The sequence below is a fragment of the Lactuca serriola genome, chromosome 3 (assembly GCF_051521515.1).
Source record: "Lactuca serriola cultivar US96UC23 chromosome 3, Lser_US96UC23_V15, whole genome shotgun sequence".
Classification (NCBI taxonomy): domain Eukaryota; kingdom Viridiplantae; phylum Streptophyta; class Magnoliopsida; order Asterales; family Asteraceae; genus Lactuca; species Lactuca serriola.
In genome coordinates this window covers 22,828,444-22,847,457 of record NC_136410.1, presented here as the reverse complement: position 1 = coordinate 22,847,457, position 19,014 = coordinate 22,828,444, and the positions used below count along the sequence as shown (strand labels likewise).

Genomic DNA, 19,014 nt, shown 5'->3' with positions numbered 1-19,014 from the left:
GTTGAGATTCTTAACGTTGATTCTCCTCACACTGCTGATGACATCAAGTCATAATGGAACAATGCATCAGCGTATCAAGTAAAAAATCATATTAATTTTTCCTCTATGTGTAATATTGAAAAAGATGACACGATTGATCTCTTACATTTCAAGTTATTAGTCTCAAATAAATAAAAATGTTCTCTCAGTCTTGAGCTAAAGATTCTCAAAGAAAAACTAATTTCTCTAGAAAAATCTCTTACTATTTTAAAAAGGAAAAACACTTGTATATCGCTTACCAATAATAGTCGCACTCAACTTCTTCTTCTTCTTATTCTTATTATTATTATTATTATTATTATTATTATTATTATTATTATTATTATTTTGTAGCTGCAGGTTTGTATTTAAAGCTTTATAAATCGTATGGCGAGTATGTTTTACTTATTTTATTATTAGAGGATTGGATTGGATGACATAGATAGAGTCAAAATCCCAAGTCAAAGCTATCCAAAATTGGTTAATAGATTACACGTCGGAAAAAAAGGCGTTTGGGTACAAAAGATTCAGACGAAAGAATCTCCCCCACCAACCAAACCTCTCATTCCTAACGCCTCCCTCGCTCCTCCTGTCCTTTCCCCCAAACGCCGAGGGACGGAGGCAGAGATCCACGCCGTTGCTTCACCCATAATCGCCATAACTAAGGTCTGTTCTTTTTCTTCTTCATGATTTTAATCTGAAATTCTATCCTTTGTCTCGTGATCTGCGTTTTTGTTTTCCAAAAATTCGGTTTCGCTTGATTCTTTTGCGGATGGTTTTTATATTTCTTGTTGGTTTTCATATTATCCTCTGTTTTTTAGTTGATTTATTTTGAAACTCTTTCGATTTGGTTTCCATTATTATAAGCGTCGGTCATTTTCGTTTGACTTGTTATTGAATTTCTGTTAATTTTTATGAAGCTGAACAAAAGAACAGCAATGAAAACCAATAAACCATAACAAAACATATTCCTCTGTTTTAAGATATCAATTTTGACTTTTTTCCATGATTCTATTCAAATTTAATATCCAAGATTGACGTTAAATCACTAAGCTAAGCGAAACCAAATGATCGAATTATGAGAAAACTACTTAAATCTCAAACAGGGGAGTAAAAGCATGCCATATCTTGGTTCAAAAAATGATACCTTTGACCAAAATATCAAAAACAGAAACATGCCTACATTTTTATCATACGATGTCATACTTGAAATCCATTTCTACGCGTGTTTTAAAACAATTTGATTTACTCAATCAATTACAAGTTCTATGGACCTTATATATGCGAAAATATAAGAATGTTTCCATTACAAAAGCCTGAAAGTCATCAAACCAAACCTTCTACAAAATCGATGTTTACATTAATTTCGGAATATTTGCAGGATAAAGCATACTACGTTACATGGGTTATTATCAACCACAGACAAAGAAGTTTTCACTCGAGCATGTGAGGGAATCTCTCATCGCCATCTCTTATTGTGAACCCGAAAGTTTTTCACATGTGACTAAATCTGAAATCCCAAAAGTTGAGGTTGTGGCTACTCAAACTAAAGTTGACACAGTCAGCAATGAACTAAGACTGAAACTGATATCAATTGCTTCGTATTCCCCATCAAATTGCAACGGCTATGGTGAGGTTTAAGGCCTCCACCGGTTCCACATATTGGTGTTGATATGCTCATGATATAAATATGGGTGACAATTGTATAAAATTATATAATTCGTGCTACTTTTGTAACATTTGACAGTATAAATATGATATATACCCTCAAATGGGATAAAATTGTGATTGAATTGATAGATGTGGTAACATGAACGGGTAACTTGTATCATAATTTATAGTAGATAATAAATTAACATCAAGCCTTTGAAATAATATCATTTATTTAGAACAACTGAGATTTCAGTTAGTTGAGGAAGAAACGAAAAAGAAAAAAAATTCATAGGACATTTTGTATGTTCAAGTCTAGTGAGAAGCGTCTTCTTCTTCGCAGAACTTTGTGTACTCTTTTGCACCCATCAATGATTCCAACTCCGATGGGTTGCTTGGTTTCACCTTAATCATCCATCCATCTTCATATGGGCTTGAGTTGATCTTTAACATTCGTGAAATTTATACATTATTAGTAATAGAAAATAATATCTTATCCGTATGTTTTGACTTTTAAGTCAAACAATTTAAATTTCTAAATTGAAAATGAGAGAGAATTACCAAACCAGGAGTCTCACTCAGCTTTGAGTTCACCTCCACAATCTCTCCAGAGATCGGGGAGTTAATGTCACTGGTGGCTTTCACACTTTCCACCGCTCCAAAACCGGTGGCTTTGGCTACTGAGCCACCGGCATCTGGCAAATCCACAAACACCACCTCTCCAAGATGGTCCTATATTTATTTTTCAATTAAAAACATAAAGAGTTAATATCATAAATAGGTATAGATATTTGTTTTTTTTTTTTTTATTGTTTCAAAAAACGTATCATTAAAAGATAAGCAACTTGAATGTTTTAAAACCATGGAAAAAAGGGTATATTTTGTAACCAAAAAATTCCATTAGCTCAACTTATAATGAACTTTTTTCTAAAATAAATGGTGTTTTATGAAGAAAAAAATAATTCGTTATCTATTTATGACATTAAACCAAACATAAATTGTCGATAAATTAAAAAGCTTTCAGTTTGATGCAACAATGTTTTCAAATTTAGAGGATAAGGTTTCACTTTTTTACCAATTTATCCAAGTGACACAACTTATGCATTCAGATTTACCTAGTTAAACAAATTATAACTAAAATAATGGATCTTTTAGCCGTAAAATGAAACGCTGTGGCATACGTAATTTGAAAAAACATTTAGTTGTATAAATTGAAAAAAAAAAAAAAAAAGGATGTTGCATAAATATGCATTTAACTCTTAATGACAATAAATTATAAAATTAAATAGGAAGAAAAAAAATAGATAAAAGAACCTGAGCATGGTCAGTAATACCAATGGTAGCAACAGCACCTTCATGCTTGACCCATTCATGTGAATTTGCATACTTCAACCCATCCACAACTGCAACACCTCTCAATGGACATAAGAAAAACTAACATGGATTACAGATATATTGGAAGGGTAGAAATGTAATTTACCTGAAGAGAAGCATCGGGAAAGAGGGGAGAAATGAGGTCTGCAAGAAGTGGATAGCCTTAGAGCATTGGCTGTGGAAGAAGCCCACATTCTAAGAGCCATTAAGCGTGTGTATGTGTGTGTGTGTTTTGAGTGTGTGTGTTTTTGGGTCAAGAAGAAGAAGAAGCAGATATGATGGGGATTGAGAAGTTGTGATTTTAGAGGGTTTTTGTTATCTTCAGATGAATGGTCGGCAATGAAGGCCTCATCCTATGAAAACTTTCATGGGCTACTTGCTTTTTTATTTCTATATTTATTTTTATATAAAATTTAATCATATTAGTGAGGATATGCATTCCAAATGATATACGAATAAACCAATGTTTTAAATGTCATGATTGGTTCACGGGTCAACCGGTTCAATTAGTTGAACCGTTGGGTCAACCCGGTTTATGGTCTTTTTTTATTTTTATATATTTTTACTTTCCTGCATAATATGCATAAACATATAAAACCAATAATTTGATGTCCATAAAGTTTAAACATTAAAAAACATTGAAGAAACCGCAAACGGCTCGTTGTTTTGACATTCGCTACTTGTATCCAACTATCCAAGCCTTATTAAAACGGGTCAATCTGGTTTTAACCGGTTCGATATAAGCAATCGAACCGCGGTTTAGGGGAAACCCAGCTGGTTCAATCCGGTAAGTATTTTTACAAAAAACCGTTCTCAATTGACCCTGCCTTCTACCCCCAACCAGTTGAACCAGCCGGGTCGACTCGGGTTTTAAAATATTGACATAAACTTTATATTCAAAAGATTGACATGGTGTTTAAATCAAACATATATATTATAAGTTTATAATCAAATATATGACATGCAAATTGAATTATTGATATATTGATAACTAGTTCATTGCTTGGTAACTAAGATTATATTTGGTCATTCAACCCTTACAAAAAAAAAATTAATCCATTGCCATATCAATTTGTTATTTAAATTTATATTATAATCTACACAGTCTATTTCAAATATTCTCATATCATCATGTTTAATTGTTTTTATCATTTATCATTTTAATATACTTTTATAGAATATCAGGATAAATTATAATTTAGATATTTATCAATTTAGAGATTTATTAAAAATCTATATATTTTATAAAATCTTAGATGTTATACTAGTTCAGTTGTTTTATGGGAATCAGATATTATGTTAATCCGCTATTTTTATAAATATCTTAATATTTCATAATATGGTTTCATTTTGTCATAGATGATTGTCTTAAAAGAGTAAAGCTAGCACAAAAATACAAAGAGGGAATTCAAAACGAGCATGAGCTTAATAGATTACATCATTCGTGGGAGCTAATACTTTTTTTTTTCTTTATGCTTAACCCATGTACCGGGGATGGATTTCTTATTCTTCGGGGAATTAGCCCGAAGTGATTGTGAACAGCTTTTATTGTTCGAGGCCAAATAAAGCGAGCATCGGTTCTCATGCTCAACCATCATTTTGCTAAAAGCCCATCCAACCCAAGCCCACGAAACTTCCTTCTTCTTTGTTTGAGAAATAATCAATAACCTTTCCTCAAGCTACCAAACAATATACAAAAAATACGGTTTCTTAGAATTTGGGCTTAATAAAGTTAAAAAAAATAAAGACACTTTGGATTATTCAATAACCATTCAACTTGATCATTAAACCCATTTCGGCATTATCACCACAATATCATTAAACTTCTTCATATCTATATCAATTAACTTCTCATTCTAAACATCTCTAATAGAACGGTTTATGGTTTTTTAACATTTTATAACCAGCATGGCATTGGAGTGGAATTCATTTTTTTACAATTCTTCAACCCGTCATCATTCTAGTCAAAACAACTTTAACATCAAATATGGTATGTGCTTAAAATATTAAAATACAACCAATTAGATGACGTGAGTCACTGAATTTTGCCACATGTCAATTTCTCATAAATTTTGACATTTGTCATTTGTTATATTTTTAAAATAAAATAATATCACATGTCAATTTCTAGATTTTTCAATTTTTAAATTAAAGTCACATAATCCTTATACTTATATGTGTAAAGTATTAAATGTAATAAATGTTATAATAAATATTTCAAAAGTCAACATATAGTTAACTATTTATAATCATATTTTTCTGAAAACAATGCAGTTTCAACCAATAAAAATATTTCAAACTTAAATTAGGGTGTCTATATGGTAAAATATGGTGTTTTTTTAGCCAACATTTATGTTTTTCATTCCTTATTTCAAAATTTTATTTTAAAAAATATTTATTGTTACACTTTGATATATAATTTTTTTAATCAACTCATGTATTATACGGGTTTTACACCTAATAGATGAGAACAAATGTTTAACTAATGAAAAGATTTTTTTTTTAAAAAATCGTACATCGGAGAAAATTTACAAAGATAGTTTATTGTTAAATAAAGTTGGTGAAGACATAAAAGGAAAAAAGTTTTTCAAAAAGTTATAGCAAACACTTTACTACGTTAGATAAGTAAAATTTTTATAAGCTCTTAATTATTGTTTTGCATGCAATTTATCCCTTTAAATATTACAACGGTTGTCACCGAAATAATATTTAATCTATATTTTATCAATATTTATTTATTTAACTTCTACACGACCTACTTTTTAGTAGTTTGTAATGTCTAACTTTTCTAATTATCTGACCAATTGAATTTAAAATTCTTATATAGTAAGTATAAAGTATATAATTAATTAATATATGAATTATTGTATTCATGTTGATATTTTACTGAATATTTACTACTTATAAATAATTAAGATATTTGTTCAGAGATAAATTAATGTCAATGGAGAACTTTTTTTTTATATAAAATATACAGAAAAATAGAGGCGCAAATTGTATTTGTTTACAAGACAAAGACAAGCCAGATAATGAAATCAAAATATTTTAACATAATCACAAACCTCTACATTAAACAAATATGCAGATTCCCAAACACAAATACCTTGATTTAAAATATTCATCAATACAAAAAACCAATTCAAAATCTTGGCGATTCCACATAAATCCTTTTATACATAAAAAAAAACTACACCTCAGTAATGCAGGATGATTCTACTCCCGTCACAAATGTAATAATATCAAATGAAAAGGGAAAAACATACGAATTTTGTTACATACATTTGTGGTTAAATGATAACAACAAACCAATAAACACAATATTTTGTTTCCAAACTTTTCAACTTTGATCATCAACAAGCACAACCACCAGATTCAGGCTGAGATGAACTCATGCTTGTTGACTTCAAATTCACATCAACCATTTCTTCATGTTTTGTTGATGAAAGTGTTTCCATTCCTGGCAACGCTGCTGCTATTTTCCTAAATAAAGCCTGTAATAAAATAAAAATCATTTTCTAATTTTAACTTCCAATAAAAAAAATATAACAAAACTTTTTTTTGCATACCTTGATGTTGAACCCCGCTTTAGCACTTGTTTCAATGAACATCACATTGAGCTCAGTAGCTTTGGCTTCACCTTCCTCTACTGACACTTGCCTGGTGAATATATTTTTTTTTTAATAAACATCATTTATATTTTATATAGATAATAACAATTGGAAAGTACAATGCTATGAAACGAATATGATCACCTTTTGTCCACAAGGTCAGTCTTGTTCCCAACCATAACAATAATAACATCACTACCTCTCTCTGCACGCACTTCCTCGATCCATTTTATAGTGTTCAGAAAAGTTTGCCGACCTAATTATATAAAAAAAAATGATAAATTTCAAATCTTGAAAAAGTGGGTTGAAAAATGGTAATTGAATTATGTCATACTTGAAACATCATATGTGATAACAGCAACCGAAGAATCCCTTATGTAACTTGGAATGAGACTCCTAAACCTCTCTTGCCCAGCTGTATCCCTGAGATCATATTGTACAATTTAGTAAGATATAGTAATTATCATATTCAAAGTGTAAGATGACATCAAGAAAAGTAAATATTTGCAGTTTATAACATGTTACCATAACTGCAGACGAACTGTCCGATCTTCAAGATACATTGTTTTAGATAAGAAGTCAATCCCAATGGTTGCCTGATCAACATACAACTTGATTTAGTTTAAGGTATATATGAATTGAGCTTGATTTCAAGAGAGTAAGTTAAAATTAACATTTAATACAACAGAAACATTATTTTAACTTTTGATGATCTCTTAAGAAGTCTTTGAAAACAGATGGTTTAGTCAGTTAGAAAGGATAACATAGTAGCTAATTGGTCACACAAGAACTATCAAGTGGAAAAGGGTGCATACATAATATGTGGTATTAAGAATCAAATATGCATTTTGACTTTGAAACTAGAATAACAGGAGTTGGTTAAAAGTTATAGAAATACAACCAGTAGAAAGGTTTCTGATCTGCAAAAGTCAGAAACCATCTCAAATATTGGAAAGGAGGTGGGTAGTGTAATAAATCGATATATTGAGACTAACAGTATGTACCATTATTGTCTGGTTGAGTTTATATCCTAAGCTACAAACATGAACAATAAATGTGCTTCACTAAAAGCACCATAAACAAGATGCTAATCTCCTCTGAGCATGATCATATGGTCAAAAGAGTTCACGGATTATACCCAAACAAGTAACACAGGAGCAGGATTCTAGATCATGATACAGTGACATCTCAATGAACTTGGTGGAGACATGATTTTGTATAAAAATAGACACTCCCGTAGTCCCTTACTCCTTGTAGCAACATTGATTAAGTAAAACTCAAATTCCTTGCACAATTTCTAAAACACGATTCAAATCGGGATAGAAAACTTATACCAACAGAATTGAAAGCAAAAGAAAACTACAGATCTGTTTGTAATCAGCGAAACAGCAAGAAACGGACTCGGTACAATCAGATCGCCGATTTGACATGATAATTGCACAAACTGCTATGAAGATCTGATTCAATGAGTGTAAGGATAACAATTTTCGCACCTGATAAGAGGTATCGAACTTATCATACATAAAGCGAGTAATAATGCTGGTTTTGCCGACGGATTGATCACCCAAGAACACTAGCTTGTACTTTGCTAGTGCTGATGCTCGTGCCATTTTGTTGATTTGATGGAATCACGTCAATGAAGTAGTACTGGAATATGATGATCCTGCTAGAGACCTCTCAGATTTTGAGTTGCAAATCGTGTTTTAAGCAGTCAATTTTGAATTGATTTGAAATGGAGTCGCTGGGTGGAATAGCAATACAGTTGATCGAGTCTCCCTTGTTTAAAATTTCACTCCTTTTTGTTTAGATTGATTATGGGGTAAACTGCAAAATTTGTTGTAGATAAAAGATAAGTTACATAAAAAAACGGTTTTGCACAGGTCCAAAATATAATAATTTTTTGTGATTTGGCACCGACAAATTTTGAAAAATGATTATTTTGTCATTTAAATAAAAAGTTCTAAAATTATTTAAGATAAAAGTTTTAAATTGGTCTTTTATTAAAACTCTCATTTTAAATACAATTATGGAAAACACCACATCAATAGCTAGTCTTTATCATTCTCCGGTTAGACATGTATTCAAACAAAATAAGTAAATAAGCATGAAAAACAAACTTCGCAAAACACTAAGGGGGTGTTTGGATTAGATTTTTAACTTATTGCTTATACCTTATTTGTGGTGAGAATAAACAATAAGCAATAAGCATGGGGAGGAATGTTTATTAAAATTAGCTTATTTAGCTTAATAAGCTAGATTTTATCCAAACACTCAAATTAGCTTATTATGGGAATAAGCAATAATCACCTCTTTTTTTTCCTATCCAAACACCCCCTAAATGCGAGTTAGAAATACATATAATATAAGAAGGCCAACATCAAAAAAAATATACGAATAACAATGGTATAAGTAGTTAATTACCTTAACTGAAAATACTGGAAAGTATAGGGACCAAGATACTATCACCTAAAAGTACAGGGACCTTAGATACTAGTACCTAAAAGTAGAGGGACCAAGTTAGCTGTTAGGCGTAGGTCTGAATTTGAAAAACAACGCGTCGATGACGATCGATTTCTTCAGAGAGAAGAACGATATCCGACTGGGAGAATACAAATTCTACCATCTCATCTTCCGAGTCCTCACACACACTATATATGTGCTTATCTCCTTCTGAAACAGGTTTATCTATCTCCTACGATTTCTGAAGTTACACAGCCGAATTGTATGTTTGTTCTTTATTAAACTGTTATCACTTTTTGTAAATTCGGTATCTGCTTTTGTTTCGTTTGCGTGTCAGATCGGTGATCTTAGTTAAGAAGATTTGAGTTTTGAGATCTTAATTAAGCCGAATTTTGCGTATTAAAACCCTAAATCGATTGCGTGATCTCATAATAGTTAGAACTTTGTTAGTTTGAATTTTATTTTACTTTGGATTAATATTGATTAATTTCATCTGTATTAGGTTTGTTTTGCTTCTGATTCAGTCTGCGGAAATCAATTTGATCTAGTCGTTGGAGAGTTTCATCCGAGTAGACAGGATGGTTGGTTTAGAGATGAACGACTGGAAAAGTGAGTTTTCAGCATCTTTGCTCTTTTTCTGCACCCCCGTACAATTTGAAGTTACTGTATATATAAATTTAAATCATAATGTTGGAGTTAACCTGCACTTGTCAATAATTTGAATTTTTTGTTGATATAGACTATTCTATACATCTGATCGTATTAGAGTATTAGTATAATCATTGCCAACTATGATGCTACAATACTGTATAACATAAAGTCATGGTAGTATCAATGTTTGGGTTTGGGGTTTATAATTTAGAACAAATAATCACCTGGTAATCAAGGCTTAATATGCAGCTGATGATTGATACATGTTATGAGTCACGGATAGACTCCTGTATTTTATGAACATAAGATGAATAATTGTATGGCCTGGGACATTGTGCAATCTGATTGATGAGCTCTCTGGAGTCTGAACCCTGAGCCTTGATTTTGCCTTAGAACCAATATGTTTGAAATTCTACTCTAGCTGGCTCGGTTTTAAAGATTAGAAACTTAAAAAAAAAACCTAGACCCTTTGATTGGCCAATCTTCATGGAGCAGAGATTTGCTTATCTATGTGAATTGGTGCTTCAACTATTCTTTGCCATATTTTTTGTCCAACCAGTGTGAATTCTTTGCACAAATACCTTACCACTGCATTCAAATGCATTATGCACTAAGCAAGATTTCCTCCCCTTCAGTGCAATAGAAAGGGCACATAGTTCTATAAGAATATAAGACTATTAATCACATGTCTAAGTCTTTCAGCAATGAAAGAAAACAAAGGTTATCTTATGGACCAAAATTGTCTCCTTGAATAATTGATTATGGACACATAAATAACTTTATTTTGAAATATTACCAAATAAAGAAACATGCAGCTAATATGGGACATGCCAAATTGGTGCTTATTTGGAATATTTCGTTAGACACTAGATTACTTTTAAAAACTGAGTTAAATAATTAACGTTTGTATGGTAACAAAGATCAGGTTCCAGATTTTGTATTTTTACTAAAAGAATGTCATGGAGATTGGAGAAGAGAATTGCTCAGATTTAATTAGTGTTTTGTGATTCCTTTCTTTCTCTGTGAATATTACTCCACTAATCAGTTGTTTTTTGTTGATGAAACAGAGATCGGGTTAGGATTGACTGGATTTGGTGTCTTTTTCTCGTTTTTGGGAATCATTTTCTTCTTCGACAAGGGGCTTCTTGCTATTGGCAATGTCGGGTGTCTTATTCCATTTCTCTATTTTCTTTATTGCTGATGCTGATTTGACAATTACTAACAAAGGGTCAATTTTGTTTGGTATTGAACCAGATCCTATTCATCTCAGGAGTGATAATGACCATTGGAGTCAAGTCCTCCTTGCAGTTCTTCATGAAACGCAGCAACTTTAAGGTTTTTTTTTTTTTTTTTTTTTTTTTTTTTTTTTTTTTTTTTTTAATACTCACTCATAAAATTCTCCTTGTGTGTGATCAAATATTTCTTTTGTACATCCAGTTATCTATCCTTTGATTCATTCACTGCATTTACAGGGCACAGTTTCATTTGGTGTTGGATTCTTCTTTGTTATCATTGGGTGGCCTGTAATAGGAATGGCAGCAGAGGCTTATGGATTCATTATTCTCTTCAGGTTTGCTTGATACATTTCTCATAGTTTTTTTTTATTGCTTTTGCTCATAGGACTTGCTGTTAATTACTTAAGATTCCATTTATGCAGTGGATTCTGGCCCACACTATCAGTTTTCGTGCAGAAGATACCTGTTATTGGTTGGATTTTTCAACAGCCTTACCTTAGATCGGTATGCTTTCCAAATCCTTGTAAATGTTGATATCTTCTCAGTCTGGATAAATGATGTTTAAAATATCTTCTCATTTCCCTGACTATGATTGTTTTTTTTTAAGAACTGTTGTAAATCACACTTTTTTTTTCTACAAATAGTACTATATTAGTATAGATGTAATTATGTTCCATCACAATATGATTAGTAACTTAAATTGAACGTAATAGAATTTATGTTGTAGTTTCTAATCTGGTGTATGTTTAGTGTTTAGAAATATAGAGTAAAATAACTTACTTGATTTATGTGTGCAGATGCTGGATCGTTATCGTGGCAAAAGGGTGCCAGTATAACTACTCAATGGTGTGTCGTGGGTTCTTACCTTTACAACTTTTAACCTTTTTTGCTTGTTAAATTAGAAAATCATTTGTTTTTTCTTTGCCAATTTGGTTGTGTATATTTTCTAGATATTTCTTCATTGCTTTTTTTTTTTTACTTCCCAGTTTCCGTGGTTATATGAGGGTTATAAGTCATAGACCTTAAGCTGCTTCCATTGGATTAAACGGGTTTAGTAAGGCCCCCGTTTGTTTCATAGAACAAGACTGTAAAGAACAAAACAAGAACATATTGTGTTTGGTGCGCATTGCATTAGACAGACTCATGTTAATGGGACACAAATTACATTTTATTTTCTCCCACTTACAACTGGTTTAAACCTATATTAGCTCAAATGCGACAATAGTGGTTTTTTTTTTTTTCAAAAGGACTTGGCATGTGTGCCTTCTCGTGAAGGTGGTTTTCTCATTTTCTTTTGATAAAAATGTTCATAAAAGTTGGTTAAAAAGGTTTAATCTCTTGCGAGCAAGTAATTATCAAGTGACAATTTATTATTTGGTCATGAGATGAAAAACATATCAAACTACAATGAGGTTTATATTATTTTCCCTTAATAATTTATTACTATGCTATTCTGTTTTCTTTTTATTGGACTAATATATATGAATGTCGGCTACCATGTGAAACTGCTCAATAGGACTATAGTTCAAAAGACTTGACAGTTCTTGATAAATTTGGAAATGTAAATAAAATATTAATTTGATCTTTGGTTTATTCAAAATTACCTATTAATTCTTTACTTTTTAAGAAATCGCTTTCAATATATCCAGCAGTTAATCAAACATGCAACGTCGATGCTAAAATGAAAATTATGGTTGACATGCAAACTTGATTTCTTTCAAAAAGAAATCAATTAAAAAATCATCCAAAATTGAAGCTTAAAATCAATATATGATTGATGAAAAATCGTGTATGTTGTATCTGATTTGAACTTTATATGAGGTTATTATTGTTGTTGAGATTGTAAGAGAACTAAAATTGCAAAAATTAGTTTGTTGGGTTGCATCAGTTTGGTTCAAAATTAATCATAAGCAAAACAATCTTCCTAGTAATTTAAACATGCTAAAACGAGTTTGTTTTAGATCTGTATTTCAAAATTATTCTAATTTAAAAATGAGTTTGATACATTTTATAATTTGTTTCATGTAATTTGTGTCTGACACGTATACATGACATGTAGACACTAAACTTGGAAAACGTAAGTGTACCACAAGGGGGAAATCCACATGTATCTACACACTCATCTAACACCCTTTGGAAACGTAATCATGATATTGTTGAGTCAACACTTCATGTTCATTACCAATTCATGCCTTCTTTGCTACATAAAAGACCACATAGCAATTTCACATGGAAATATTGGAATACTAAATCTAGATAGTGTCAAGATATTTAGCATTTATTACATTAATTTCTTGTAACAGTCATCTTATACATATAATAATATAACGGGTGGTCTTTTCCATGATATATCAACTATATATTATTACACAAATGAATCCTACTAATACTTTATATGTTTGTTCAAGTGAAGAAAAGGTAAATATCATATTATCATCTCTCTAAGTCCCTACCAAAACTGGTTTCAGGCCAACATACATTAGGAAACTAAATGAAAATATCAAGTAATAAAAGGTAACCCACATGCTTGCATGTATGCTATGACAACTTCTCTTACAAAACTAAAAAAAGATCCAAAAGGGTGACCACAACCACAATGAAACGAAACAAGAAGAAAGGACCCCATGCTCTTTGTTGCTTTATCCCATTACTTAATGGCTCACTCACTAAATGTCTTCAGATGGGTTCCCTCTCTCAACTCTCAAGTCCCTTGTGACCACCATTATTATATATATCAGGACTCATGAATCCAAGAGATGCCAAAGTACATACAACTTCTTGTCCTTTTCCACTCCACCATAAAATAATGTTCTCTTTCTTAGTGGGTATTTTTTGGTACTAGAATAATAAAAATGATAATAATTAAAAGCCAGAGAAAGGAGTACTGAAAGGAATATGAGGTTATCAACTAAGAAACAAGGTTACAAATTAAGATGTACAAGAGGCTGCCACGTGACATTGGTTGAATAAAAATCGAGATGTCAATTGAGGTGGTTTATATCATGTAGACCTACGAAGGTGTGAGCTTGTAGTTATAAGAAGAGGCATTTAGGGGTCAACCAAGATTGACATGGGATGAAATCGTGAAGAAAGATTTACATGTGTAATCGGATATTTTTCTATGAAGATCTTTTCATTCATTAACAACTAGGCATATTCATATGTGTTGTGTAGGAATGTAATTATACAATTAAAATAGTCATGATTAAAAAATTAAATCAATAATGAAGCCAAAAATTTTGATATTGAGAGTACAAATATAGTCGAAATCGAAAATAACTATTTTCACAAAGTTGTTTAACGTATGAAGTTGTACCTTCTTAAAATATAATATAAACAAAAATTACAATTCAATCCGATGAGTTTTGTTTGTTAACAACGACTGATTATATAGTTATCAATATATAGAAACATATATTTCTTAATGAGAATGACCAAAAATTAGTTTAATTTATTTTTACACCGACAAATTTCTATATAACAAGTATAATCCTAGTTAACAAATGAAGTGGTATATTTATGTTACTTTGAAGATTATAACATTGCTTTCTTTTTAACAGGAGATGTAAAAAAATTACCTATAATGATATAAAGACAATATATTTTAATAAAAATAATTAAGCACATCGTATATTTAGATTATACGAGACTACGATAAAAGTTTATATCAGAATGTAGAAAAAAAATTATATGGTCTCAATGATGTGTTCCGAATTATATAAAGCTTAGTGTATGGAAAGTAATAATAGATAAATATTTTAAATTATTCATATTATAACAATATATTGAATAACAAAATAAATAAAATAAGCAAATAACCAAAACAATCAAAATAAACTATAATGTTGTTGCCTTCTGCTTAGGTGGTGAATATATATATATATATATATATATATATATATATATATATATATATATATATATATATATATATATATATATGGGGATAGGGAATATACATTACAGTCCCATCTAAGCTTAGGTACTAAACCTCTAAAATATGTCGTTTTAACATGCTAAATATACCTGGTTTGGTTTCACATAGTAAATATATCATTTTCCATAACATTTTTTTCTTTCATTATCGTTTTATCATCTCCGTTTTCTTTCCTCAATTATCGTTTATTACTTCATCCAAGTGAACATTACTAAACCCTAAACCTAAACCTAAACCCTAAATTTAAACGCTAAACACTAAAGCTAAACCCTAAACCCTAAACCCTAAACCTTAACCCTAAACCCTAAACCCTAAACATAAACCTAAACCCTAAACCCTAAACTCTATTCCCTAAACCCTATTGTGTCGATCTTGAATTTACATCTTGAAGTATTAATCGTGAATCCACTAACCGTAATCTTTATATAGTAAAACAATGTATTTTCAAGATGTTTAGTACCTAAGCTTAGGTAGAGCTGTAATGTATATTCCTTTTTCCCATATATATATATATATATATATATATATATATATATATATATATATATATATATATATATATATATATTAGGTACATAACAGCCACATATTCACTTTTTTTTTTCTCTCTCTCTCTCTCTCTCTCTCTCTCTCTCTCTCTCTCTCTATATATATATATATATATATATATATATATATATATATATATATATATATATATATATATATATCAACACACATAAGGACACCTGGCCTAACCTAAACCCTAAGCGCTTTGGTTACAATATTTTTGGGTTTTCCAAAATGACATTTTGGTATAAGATGTAAGTCCCATATATAGGATCGGACTTCACTAATGGACTTGATCTTTTCGTATAATTAGGAATGTCCCATTCCAAAATAAGTGGTTAATTTGCCAAAAACCAAAAAATAAATAAATAAATAAAATCTATTATTTTTTTTTTTCAAAATTATCTTAAGCATATGGATAGTTTAGTTAATTCACCTAAATTAAAACCTTATATTTATGGAAAAGCATAAGTGTGAGAGGTAGGGGTTGGTTTGGTTTGGTATTGTGAAGTTGAAAACCTAAAAGCAAGTAATGCTTAAAAATAGAGATGGGAGTTTGCTTTCTTCCATCCTTTGCAACCACTTATGACCATCCAACCAGAAACGATGACTTATATACGTTTTTAAGGGTAATTTAGTCATATTATTTTCAAAATGTAATTATGTATAATCGAATTTTGTGTTTGATTTATATGCTCCAAATATACATTAGATGAGGACATTTTTACTTTCAAGATATATTTAAAACACTATCTTTATTATACAAAACTAGGTTATAACCCGTGGGCACTACGGATTAGAAATTGTTTTTTTTAATTATATTATAACTTATTTATTTAAAATTGATAATTGATAATAAAATCTTTACTAATTAGAGTGTATATGTTTTGCATTAATATGATAATGATATAACTATTGGCTGAAATTACGAACCGGTAGTGGTTTGAATATGCAATTGACATTTTGTATTTGTAGATATGCAAAAAAAGTTATAATTTTATAAACTTGAATACACGAATTAAGTAATAATGAAATAGCAAATAAGATGAGTCCGGAACAAGTTAAAGAATATTTATAGGATAACCATATCAACGGTTCAGAATCATCTACCCATTTACCGAATATTAAATCTGATCAGAAATGCTCATTCCGGACCAAGAGGTCAATTTGCCAAAAAATAATAATAATAAAATTATAATTTAAAAAAACAACAACAAAAAAAAAGGGTTGGATTAGTCGATCGTAATAACTATTGATAATTCTAAATCGTAATAACTAATCAATATCCAAACTAATACATCTTATTTATCAATCTTCAAATATTAGTTTTTCTAAAATCAATTTACATTGCATATCATAGTTGAATAATATGTATGTGTATTTTTCTAAATTAAGATTTAAATTATTTCCCTTAGAAAACTAATAAAATAGATGGATTTATCACAAAAGTTTACTTTAGTTTATTAAATCAGAAAACAAATGTTTAAATCAATATGTTAATCACTTAGTAATAGCACAACATACATGTATTTTTGGGAGTTAAGACTTAAGACTACAAGCCCCGATTGACCATTTTGGCACATTTAATAACAAAACATAAATTGCTAACAAAAGAAAAAGAAAGTCCATATGAGTATTTTCTTATTATAGCATATTCACAGCATTTAGAGGGACTAATTTGTGTATTTGGCCATACAAAAGATTCGAAAATTTATAAAATTGGTTAATTTATGACTAAGTATTTTCTATTCCGCCGTCCTAATTTCATTGACACATTCAATTGGGACAACGATGGAAAAGAGAAAACTGAGAATGGAACATATCTTCAGACGATGGAGGCCCCTTAGGCAGAATCTGAAGAAAAATGGTCGACGTTCTAATTTATTGACACATTCAATTTGAAACTTTCTTTTTATTACATCATAAAAGCAATTAATAATCAGTCAAAGTTCTAAACTTTGCTTAGAAAATATGGTTAATCTTAAAGTGTAACTGATGTTTATGATGGCAATAATAAAGTATAACGATGTTTACAAATATTTAGATATGAAATACGAGATATTATTCTTAGGTATAAAAAGCATTATTCATTGATCTACCATTAGTTTTGCTTAAGATTCTTAGATGTGTCATCGTCTCCTTGCAACTACCCAAGGATTCTGATAGGTACAGCTTAAGAGGAATAGGAATAGGGTGGACGACGAGACCTTATGATTTAAGGAAGCATAATCTTGATCATGAAAGTTGTCTTCGGTCTACTACTCGTCTACTCCATTATGTGATCTTTTGCCTTCAAGAAGGAATGGGATGCGAAGGACTGGATGCGCAAACACGGGAGGCCCCGTATTAATGTGGGCCCTTCTCCAAAAACAGAGACAATAAAAAAAATTAAATAAAACATGAAATATTGAGTTATAAAAAGACAAAAGTGCAAAAAAATATAAGTTTGGTCCAAACTTTATTTTTTTTAGATTGATTTGTCTTTTGAGTTAGTTTGTATGCGGAAAAGGTTTCTCTCTAAACTGATTAATATATTTATCTTTTTTTAACTATTTTATAATTAATAAATAAATACTCTCTCTCTCTCTGTGTGATGGATAAAAGCTGTCATTTATCTGGGGAAGAATCTTCAACCTCGTCTTCTTCATTTTATATCAGTTAACCAAATTTCATGGACTACTGCATCAGCAATTAAAGATTTTGTTTTTTGATTTAATGTGTGTGCTTTGTATCCATCATTTGAGTTAAACTCAAACGCGTAACAAAAACAAACACACCATTCGTGTAATTTACTCTTCTTTATATTAATCGAACAAGCAAACACACCAGCCATCGGAACTCAACTAAAGATTGCATTTGATTATGCGATTCCATCGATAAAATTTAACTAGGTTCGACATCAGATATGGCGATATTGTGAGTGTGTGTGTGTGTTGAGAGAGAGAGGGAGAGGGAGAGAGAGAGAGATCTTGAAAATGGTGGTGGCAGGCTCAGTTTCGCCATACTCCCTCGATTCAAAACTCGGAGATAATAAAAAGGCGGCGGTAGTACAACGGGACAAGACAAATATGTCTAATTTTATCGAACATTTAATAAGAAATAATAAAACCTAGAAAAAAAAACCCTGGCTTTGCCTCGGGTAGGATTTTTTTTTTTTTTTTTTTTTTGGTTTTGTGTTTTACGCAGGATTGTAGTTTTTCTTTTTTTACGATTAAGGCATTGTACTTCAAAAGGTGTATATAAGTGGGACAAAAGTAAATGAAATAGATTTTCATAAGTTAAAATTTTCATAACGATAATAATACGCTGACAAAATATGTTGATAATAATTTTGGATTGAAATTGTCACACACTTTTTAGTGGATCTTGGATTTTTTTCGTTGTCATTGTCGTAGAGTGTATGGTGTGAGTGAGCTTTGTCGTTCCTTTTTTTATGTAAAAGTGGTCCAATATGGAAAAAATTTACTGTCAAAATGCTATAATAAACCTGTCAAAATGATTTAAAAAAATTGTAGTTAGATTAGGCAAAAAA

At 30.5% G+C, this 19,014-nt stretch overlaps 3 protein-coding genes and 1 long non-coding RNA gene across 6 annotated transcripts; 2 read left to right on the top strand and 2 right to left on the bottom strand.

The window, feature by feature from the left end:
- Window positions 1–450: 450 nt before the first annotated feature.
- LOC145091668 (uncharacterized) lies at window positions 451–1,811 on the top strand. Its single transcript, XR_013702247.1, has 2 exons — window positions 451–684; window positions 1,400–1,811. It is a non-coding gene; the product is annotated as an uncharacterized LOC145091668 (long non-coding RNA).
- A 72-nt stretch (window positions 1,812–1,883) lies between these two features.
- On the bottom strand, window positions 1,884–3,384 carry LOC145091667 (glycine cleavage system H protein, mitochondrial). The gene is made up of 4 exons (XM_079029438.1): window positions 3,149–3,384; window positions 2,983–3,071; window positions 2,230–2,400; window positions 1,884–2,112 (listed from the first exon to the last, which is right to left on the bottom strand). The coding sequence occupies exons 1-4, from the start codon at window positions 3,246–3,248 to the stop codon at window positions 1,984–1,986; spliced, it is 489 nt and encodes a 162-aa protein (XP_078885564.1). The 5' UTR covers window positions 3,249–3,384; the 3' UTR covers window positions 1,884–1,983.
- Window positions 3,385–6,126: 2,742 nt separating this feature from the next.
- Window positions 6,127–8,459, bottom strand: LOC145091666 (ras-related protein RABH1b-like). The gene is made up of 6 exons (XM_079029437.1): window positions 8,144–8,459; window positions 7,176–7,246; window positions 6,985–7,073; window positions 6,795–6,906; window positions 6,609–6,699; window positions 6,127–6,533 (listed from the first exon to the last, which is right to left on the bottom strand). Exons 1-6 carry the CDS (start codon window positions 8,258–8,260, stop codon window positions 6,393–6,395), a joined length of 621 nt encoding a protein of 206 aa, XP_078885563.1. The 5' UTR covers window positions 8,261–8,459; the 3' UTR covers window positions 6,127–6,392.
- A 735-nt stretch (window positions 8,460–9,194) lies between these two features.
- Window positions 9,195–12,167, top strand: LOC145091665 (vesicle transport protein GOT1-like). 3 transcript variants are annotated; one of them, XM_079029436.1, is made up of 8 exons: window positions 9,195–9,329; window positions 9,613–9,719; window positions 10,829–10,920; window positions 11,016–11,096; window positions 11,234–11,331; window positions 11,419–11,500; window positions 11,794–11,842; window positions 11,983–12,167. In XM_079029436.1, exons 2-7 carry the CDS (start codon window positions 9,689–9,691, stop codon window positions 11,830–11,832), a joined length of 423 nt encoding a protein of 140 aa, XP_078885562.1. In that variant the 5' UTR covers window positions 9,195–9,329; window positions 9,613–9,688; the 3' UTR covers window positions 11,833–11,842; window positions 11,983–12,167. The 3 variants fall into 3 exon arrangements, with proteins under 3 accessions (XP_078885562.1, XP_078885560.1, XP_078885561.1); XM_079029434.1 differs by lacking the exon at window positions 11,983–12,167 and having other exon boundaries at window positions 11,794–11,974; XM_079029435.1 differs by lacking the exon at window positions 11,983–12,167 and having other exon boundaries at window positions 9,237–9,372; window positions 11,794–11,974.
- The last annotated feature ends 6,847 nt before the right edge of the window (window positions 12,168–19,014 follow it).